General features: G+C 38.3%; 1 protein-coding gene across 1 annotated transcript; it reads left to right on the top strand.

The window, feature by feature from the left end:
- Nucleotides 2148-3200, top strand: LOC107646735. Its single transcript, XM_016350899.1, has 2 exons — nucleotides 2148-2152; nucleotides 2279-3200. Exons 1-2 carry the CDS (start codon nucleotides 2148-2150, stop codon nucleotides 3198-3200), a joined length of 927 nt encoding a protein of 308 aa, XP_016206385.1.

Genomic DNA, 9559 nt, shown 5'->3' with positions numbered 1-9559 from the left:
ATTCCTCTAACAATAACAATGAAAGATAATATAATAAAAAATTAATCTAAAATAATTTTAAATTATTTTATTTTATTTTTTTAATTATTACTTATTTTATTTTATATTTTAATTATTTCTATAATAGATGGATAGATAGATATTAAGTTGGGTAATATAATTGAGTTATTATATCTCTAATATTTATATCTTGACTCAAAAATATAATTAGACCCAAAATAAATAAAAATTTATTCAAGAGATCCAGCTACAATCCCTATCCAGCCTCATATATAGAGGTCGGACATAGCGATAAAAGTCTGACCCTATATATTCAAATAAGTAAGCGACTCCTAAAATATTTTCTACTTATCTAAAAAGGAAGATCTCAACAACTTCTCTAGAAAAAGGGAACGGCATCCATTATCAAAGGTGAAACTACTCTAAAAAGTAGTTATCTATTCTACTATAAATATACTGACACCCTCAGGTATATTCAAACCCCAATCTACTAAAAACCTGCTTTGAACCCGTGCTAACTTAAGTATCAGAATCCCTTGCACGTACTACCCCTTACCCCCTCACGAGGAACTCAGAAAGCGGCACCTCGGCGTCAGCAGAAGTCAGATGCTGCCCTAAAAGGAGTCTGGACCTCACGTTCAGGCCCAAAAGCAATTCCATTTCAAGTAACCTTTGGAACATTGGTGCCATTGACGGGGACTTGGAAGTCTACACCCAAACATACGGCATCTGAATTAGAATCAAAACCTCATAACGACGACCGAGCACTCGTGATACCTCCACGACATGAAAGAGCGAGTGGCCCCCACGGGAAAGGTACATCAAAAAATTTTTCACCGTGGTGAATCCATTCAGAAGTTCATCCACTCGAGGATGAGGAGCCCCCTCATCCAACAGAAATCATGGGACTTGTCACGGGCGCCATGGTCGATTAGAGCAACTTGAGTAGGAGATTGAGTGACAAAGAGAAGCGAAAAGAGATTTGTGAAAAGAGGTATGATGATGCAGAAAGCTGAAAGAAAAGCTCTGAAAATTGGAGGCCAACCTTAGAAGTCGGAGTACTCGAACTGATTGGGAGGAAAGCCCTCTGGGAGGAGAGGATCCGTTCATTAAAGAGATCATGCGAGCTAGGGTTCCTATGACCTGTAAAATCCCCTACATAGTTCTCTATAATAGAACGACCGACCCAAGGCACCATCTTAGCAATTTTAAAAGTCAGATGTACCTAGCTGACGCGTCTGATGCAACTCGCTGCAAAGCTTTTCTGATAATGTCAACTAAAGTGGCGATGAAGTATCTCGATAGCCTTCCACCGAGGTCGGTGACCTACTTTGACGATCTGACAAGGAAGTTTCTTACCCAGTTTTCAATTTAGAAGGACAAAGTCAAGCATGCTCCAAGTCTCTTAGAGGTTAAACAAGAAGTCGGAGAAACTCTTCGAGATTATATGGAAAGATTCAACAAAGCTTGCTAAGAAATACAAAACTTACCTCCAGAAGTAGTAATAATTAGGGGTGTTCATAAAAAAAACTAAAATATGGTTAATCGGTTAAAAAACCATAACCACATTTTGGTTAACCAGTTTAATAAAATAATTTTAAAAATCATATCCATATTTTTAGAATTGGTTAACCAAAACCAAATTAAAATCAAAACCTAATTTCAAACGTATCATTTAGAAAGAAAATTATTTATATTAGAAAAAATTATTTATAGAAAATGCTAAAAAGAGATAAGAAAGAAAAAGAAACGAAAGCAATCGAAGGGATTTCATTATTTACAAATGTTATTCGTATCATTTAGAAAGAAAAAAAATTTTAGATTAAAAAAATTCAATTAAAAAAAGCTTTAAAAATTTGGGTTTTTGTTTGTAAAAATATTATTTTGTGTAAAAATCTATTTTTATATGTAAAAACCAATTTTATGGTATAAAAATTAATTTTTTAATATAAAAACCAGTTATTTTTTAAAAACTGATTTTTGCTTTAATAACCGGTTAAAAACCGGTTTTGAATTTCACTAACCGGTTAATAACCGGTTTTATCATGTAAAATCAATTTGGTTAATTAACCAATACTATATTTTTGGTTAACCAAAAAACTGGTTTGGTTTTTAGATTAACCAGACCATGAACACCCCTAGTAATAATGGGGTTAGTTAATGGTCTCAGAAAATGGTCATTTTCTCAATCCATATCAAAACGACACCCGACTTTCCTGTATGAAGTACAGGAGTAGACGGAGAAGTAAATCAACATGGAGAAAAATTTCTGACTTAGAGAGCCAGTTCCAAGGCAAAACCCTCCCTATCAAGCTTGGGATAAAGACAAGGAAGCAAAGAAAAAAGAGGAATACAACTTGGAAAAACCTCGAATATACCATAACTACACCCCACTCCGAGTTTTCCTTGTCGACATCTACAGAAAAATCTGCCACACTGAAAAATTTCTACCTCCTCGTTCTATTAAGCACAAGAAAGATGAAAGTCAGACGAAATATTACGAGTATCACAAGTTATATGGGCATTCTACCAATGATTGCTATGATCTAAAAAATGTCATAGAAAAGCTAGTCAGACAAGGTCGGCTAGAAAGATACCTCGTGGATAGGTCCGACGATCCAGGAAAAAGGAAGACAGGTGCTGAAGACAGAGGTCGACGAGATCGGCCACCACAAACCCCTGATAGGCATGTACACATGATAAATGGAGGATTTGCAGGAGGGGGAGTAATTAAGTCCTCTCGCAAAAGGCATCTTAAGGAAGTATACCAGGTCAGTGAAGATAGCAATGTTCCCGATTTATCCATAATTTCATTCACCAAAGAAGATTCCCAAGGAGTGACGCCTGGTCACGACGACCCCATTGTAATTACGATGATCCTCGCCAATGCAAATCTCCATAGAACTCTGGTAGATATGGGAAGCTCAGCTGACATATTATTCAAGCACGCATTTGATAAACTCGGGTTAGAAGAAAAGGAGCTGAGAGCTTATCCAGGTAACCTCTTCGGGTTAGGCGATACGCCCATCCGACCCCTTGGTTTCATCTTGTTGCATACCACTTTTGGTAAAGGCATGAAATCAAGAACCTTAAGTGTAGCATCAACCTACAATGCCTTAATAGGTCAAACAATTTTAAATCAGCTAGTTTTCCAAGGGTTACCTAAGACGTTGAGGTCGATCTCGGACGAGGTTTCCTGATTTGGTTGAGTCAGCCGTGTCCGACTTGTTGGAGCTGAAGTGCCACCGGTCCTTGATTCCTTGGGAAGAGGGGTGGTGGTACCTGCAAGAGACTCCGATGCTTAAGTTAGCATGGGCTTTTAACAGGTTTTAGTAGAAATTGGAGTATGCGTTATACCTGGGGGCTCCAGTGTATTTATAGTAGTGTTTGGTGATCTTCTTCAGGATAAGATTCTTATCTTATCTTATCTTTTGGCGTCCGTCTCTTGAGTAGCGGTGGCCTTGCTGTTTTGGGCCTCTCTGGCCCCTTTCTGGGACTCCAGGCATTATTCCAAGCTCTTCTATGGAGAGGTCAGACTCAAGGGATCACTTCATGAAGTCGGTCCTCCTGACTTCTGACGACCCGACCCTTAAAGCTCAGATCAGGGTATGAACAGTACCCCTGCTTGAGATTCGATCTCATTTTGAGAGGTCGTGCTCAAGCATCTTCCAGTTGGTTGTGCCCCGGGTGTTTTTATCCTTCTCGGGTAATTCTGCGTCTTTAATTCCCTTTCAAAATGCAAGGCGTTTGTTTTAAATGCTGCACCAGTTACGAGCGCCATAGTTTCTTGGATATACACGAGTGCTTTTAAGGCTCATTAATTGGGCTTTTATTCCTTTTGCCATTTCATTTTCCCTCTCTTTGCCTTGTTTAAAATCAGAGAGACTTATCTCATTTTCCCTTTTTGCTTCTGTCTGTTTCATTTTGTTTCTGGAGAAAGAGGCTTTCTTTCCCTCGTTCTTTGGCTGCCCCAGTTTCCTTTTCTTCGAGTTTTCAAGGCTTTCATCGTTTTTTTCGGTGGGGATCGTTCGTGATTTTGCCACTTGCTCGTCACCGTTTCCGCTTCTTCTTTTCAGGTTGGTACTTGCTTTCTTTGTTTGTGCTTCTCTTGTTTGATGGCGATTGCGATTCTTCTCCCCTGTTTCCGTGTTTGCCTCTGGTGATGTTGCACATTTGTTATTTCCTTTAAAGTTTTTATCTTTTTCTGCTGCTTCTGAATGGTTAGGGTATTTGATTTTTTGATCTTTTGAGTTTGTGCTTTCCTGTCTGTGCTTGTACTGCCTCCAAAGGGTGTTTCTAGCAAAATAACTAATAACTACTACTAATAATAAAAAAGCACACAAATAAAAGATGCCATTATGCAAATATGAATATATTTACACCAACCAATAACTTAGCACACATATGCAAATCCCCGAAAATGGCGCCAAAACATGACGAGCGGATAAATGTCGGTCAAGATTACCAAAAATATTTTTCAAAATCAAAGTCGCAAGTATAGTCTTAACCGACGATATTTCTGCTAATCAAAGTTAAAAAGTGTGTCACAATTAAATTCAATAACCGAGAGTAGAATCCCAAGCCATTTCCCTAGGAGTTGACACAAGATGCAAATTATTGGTTGTGATTTTCCTGGAGATTTTTTGAGCTTGAGAACAAGAAAAATAAATAACTAGAAATTAAAGCAATGGATAACTAGCAAGAGTGGTAAAATAATCAATATAAAAGGACTTGGTTAGGGTTGAGAATTGGAATTTCTATCCTCATTGTCTTTTCCAAGCATGATGGTAAAAACTCATTGCTCTCACTTAGTTATCCTCTAACAAGTGAAGGAAAGTCAAGTGAAATAATTAACTTTAACTCACAAGTCCTAGTCACTTCATAGAGAAGAACTAGAGTTGGTGAGTTTCAAGCTAAATAGCAATGTTCAATTACCAATTAATACTTGAATATAACAATTCAAGTGGCTCCAATTACTCAATCCCAAACCAAGCAAAGAAATTTACTCCATGATATTGGATGACATTTTCTCAAACACTTGGTGAGCAAAGATAAAAGACATGATAATAAATAGGAAAATAATTCAATTCAAATTACCACTGAAAACAATTAACAAGAACAAAATAAGCAATAACAATAAATATAGAAATAACTCAATGCATTAACAAAATTCAATAGTAACAAGATCCAAACATGAATTCATGTAACCAAATAGTAAAGAGTAATAAGAGAATTAGAGAAGAAAACTATAAGAAAAATGACTCCAAATGAAGGTAACCACAGCTTCTCTCAAGATCCAAGTGAAAGTAAAACTAAGAATACCAAAAACCCTAGAGAGAAGTGGGAGTTTCTCTCATTAGAATTCAAAACTCAAAAAATAAGCTAAAGTGTGAAGTGTGTTCAGTCTCAGCTCTATCCCAGCCTCTAGTCTGCATTTTTGGGCTTGAAACTGAGCCAAAATTAGCCCAAAAATTGCCCCCAGCGTATTTCTTTAATTGCAGCACGTGACGCTCATCACGTGTAAGTGTCAGCCACGCATACTCGTCAGTGGGCTCTGCACAAGGTCACGCGTACGCATCAGTCACGCATATGCGTCAGTGGTCGACGCTCCTAGTTACGCGTACGCATCAGTCATGCATACGCATCGCTTCGAAACTGGTTTGATTACGCGTACGCTTCAGCCATGCGCGCGCGTCGCTTCCAGCTTCTTACATCTTCAAATTCTTGTGTTCCTTCCACTTTAGCATGCTTCCTCTTCATCCTCTATGCCATTCATGCTCTATAAATTCTGTAATCATTTAACGCGCATATCACGGCATCGAATGATAATAACAGAGGATTAAAAATTAGTGATTTAAAGGCTTTAGGAGCATTTTTCAATCATAGTACAAAATTGGGAAGGAAACTTAAAAACATGCAATTTTCCTGAATAAGTGTGAGAATAGTTGACAAAATCTACCCAATTCAATCCAAAATATACCATAAAATAGTGGTTTATCAAAGATCGATGAGGTTCTAGTAAGGGTTACTATAAAGTGTCTAACCTGAAGGGGAACGAGCTTCCATAAGTGCACCCATAAGTCGAGCCATACAAATACTTAGACATTAAAAAGCTAAGGAGGAGGGATATGTTCGCTGGAAATCATGTCTTCGGGTTGTGCGAAGGAGGTCGGAAAATTTTCTAGCTGAGATGGAGCAGGCTCATCGTCCACCCGAAGAGCTCCCTTAGCTCGGACTTCAAGAGTCTTCGGGTCAAGCATAGGAGTGTCCTCCTCATCTTCTGGCGTAGGAACAATCTTCCCATCAGCCATAATATTGTCAGGACTGATAAGAGAGAAGTCAGCCTCGGAAGCTACAACTCGGATTTGAGCCTTCAGATTTTCAACTAGCTCGTCCATTCCCTAAGCTATAGTCTCCTCTAACTCCGCATATTTCTCCTTTGACTTGGTAACCTCGTCCACCAAGTCAAGTTTTTTTCCCAAAGACCCTAATATAACTCTCTTCATCTTATTCCTTTAAGCCCTCCACTATAGCTAAGGCGGCCTTAGATTGCTTTACCCTCTCCCGAGCCTTGCCGAGGTCGAACATAAGTGACTCCTTCTCACCCTCCAACTCTTTTCTTGATTCCCTTAAAGACACCACCTCAACCTATAGATTAGTCGAAGTATTTTGGGTGATGCCAAGGAGAGTCTTCTCTAATTCCCTCAGCAAAGCTGCATATATCCTGGCCGTCTGAACTCCACCCTAGGAGAATACTTGAAGATGGCTTTTAATAGAAACATCATCCATGCCGATAAAGCTATTTAGAAGGATGTGTTTCTTGCTCCAAGCTATTGCATCAAAACCTTGCTCATAAATACCTATCGATTTTGTAGTCTTACATTTTTTAGGGTTTGACTCGGGATTACGAGGTGGAACAGGAATTGTTTGCTTCCCCAATCTAGAAGGGGGAGTAGGGTGAGGAGTCAGGTCAGCAATAACTTTTATCAAGGCTAATGCACCTGAGTCCGATTTAGAAAGAGAGGAGAGGTTGTCAGATTCACCGACTTATTTTAATTGAAAAGTTCAGACAATAACATTCTTCCTAGCAAACCGAAGAGTTTTTATAGCAGCCGACTTGGGAAGCATCTTCTCTGCATGACATAAAGGTGGGATAATGTTAGCCATGAAAACAAAGTCAACAAAATTACATCTACAAAATGAAAAGAAGACTACCTAGTTCGGATTGAAGTTGGCTTGGATTTTCTAAAAACTTCTTGGTATCCAGATAAGGAGCTCGGCCCCAACACTCTTAGAACAAACCAACTACGCTCTCCTCGACCTCATCTAAGTCATCCAAATTATACTTAACTATTATGAGATGTTCTTCCCAGTACAAAGGAAAAAGAGGCTCATCTCCCTCACCCAGAAAGAAAGGTCGGACACCCTCAATAGAACGGATCTTAAAGAAGTAATTTTTAAATTCATGAACAGAATCATCAAAAATGGCAAAGACTTTCCTCCCCTGGACAACTCGGAAGGAAATCCAGCCCTGCTTCTTGTAGTTGAAAGGCTTAATGAGGACAAAAAGATAAAAGAAGACCTTAACAGAAGGAAGGACGTCAAGTTTTCAACAAAGAAGTTGGTATATTTTTAAGAAACCCCAAGAATTAGGATGCAGTTGTGTAGGGGCAATATTACAAACCTTAAGGACCTCACATTTAAAGTCGAAAAATGGAAGGCTAACTTCTAATTTGGTGAAAAAACAATCATACACATGGATGAAATGACGCTAAAAACAAACCCTCTCCTCAGGGTCGGCAACCACAATCTCGTATCTTCTCTCATCCTCCCGATCAAGCATAACCTATGGTGTCTATGAAAGGTTTCAGCGGACTCATTATCAATAACAGGAATAGGAGTAAGAACAGATATATCTACCCAAGTCAAGTCGTATGGGACTTTAGAGGACATGTTGTGAATTATTGACCGAGACATAAGAGCTATACCTACAATATAATAAAAGAAGATTATCACTACAAGTCGGCAGGCCAGGCACAACAATATAAATATTTACACAAAATCAAAAGAGGTCGGGTCGTCATCAACTAAGAACGTTACAGTTCTTACAACCCTTCGTATGCACACAGATATGAAAATGGTCCCATCGTCAAGGAAAAACATGAAACCATTTGGGGGCAACATAACGTAAAACCCCACTCAGTTTCTTACTGGCAACAATAAAAGTTCAAGAAAAGAAACAAATTTTCAAATGAATACGACACAGAACCATCAAGTAAACAAAGAATCATCGCCAAAACAACAAAAACGAATTTAAAATCAGAAATATACATTATCCAGCCAAGAACAAGGGTACAGAAAATAAAGAAAAAGGCGAAGACCGACCTTGATTGAAAAATGAAGCGAAGAACACACAAACAACAAAACGCGAACGTTCCTCTAGCGTAAGCAAAGCCTTCTGAAGTCCCAAGATAAAGAAATCTTGAACACAAGAATGGTGGACTAAAAGAGAAAAAAAATATTGAGTGCAAACGTTTCAGAAGAAAAGCAAAAAAGAAGAAAGAGAAATGAATTTGGTATTTATAAGACACCGAGGGTAAAAGAGTAATTTTGCAACCCTCCATTTATTGCGCATGGTTACCAAGGTGACCGTAGAGTAACGTGCACAAAGCTACGAAAAGATGTAATGTCTCGAATTTTAAAACACGTCGAGTGTCCGACCTAGTCTCAAGAAAGACAGTTCGCCCGGATTGATGTTTTAATCCGCCAGAGATCAAGTCTAACCTACAAATGTTCGAGTCCGACCTTAAAAAGCTCAGACTCAAGTAGGGGCGCTGTTTATACCATGGCCCAAAATTATAGCCAGGCCTAAAATGAATAGAAACTCACTCAAGAGATCTAGCTACTACACCTACCCGACCTCATAGAGGTTGGACACAGCAACAAAAGTCTACCCAGTACTCCTACTTATCCAAATAAGTAACCGACTCCTAAGATATCTCCTACTCATCTAGAAGGGAGATGTCAACAACTTTCCTAGGAAAAGTGAACGACCATCTACCATCAAAGGTGGAACTACTCTAAAAGGTGATTATTTATTCTACTATAAATACACTAATACCCTCAGATATATTTAGACCCCAATCTACTTAAAATCTACTTTGAACCCTTGCTAACTTAAGCATCGAAATCTCTTGCAGGTACTACCCCTACCTGCTCACGAGAAACTCGGACGACGGCACCTCGGCATCAGCAGAAGTCGGACGCTGCCCTAAAAAGAGTATGGAGCTCACATTCAGGCCCAAAAATAATTCCGTTTTAGGTAATCCTCGGAACACCTAATATTACCTTTTATCAAAATGCATGGTTTCACTATGATAAATTATAAATTGTTATTGAATAACCAATTTAACTTTTTTTATAATTGAATTATTTTAACAAAACATTCTATATTTAATGTAAATCTTTTTGTCTTTTATTTTGAGATATTTTTATTAGGACTAAAATTTTTTAGGTTTCATTTTAGTATTTAACCATATAGAAAAATATTATTCATACA

The sequence above is a fragment of the Arachis ipaensis genome, chromosome B06 (genome assembly GCF_000816755.2).
Source record: "Arachis ipaensis cultivar K30076 chromosome B06, Araip1.1, whole genome shotgun sequence".
Lineage (NCBI taxonomy): Eukaryota > Viridiplantae > Streptophyta > Magnoliopsida > Fabales > Fabaceae > Arachis > Arachis ipaensis.
Note: the sequence above shows the minus strand (reverse complement) of the source record. Positions and strands in the feature narration are given on the sequence as shown.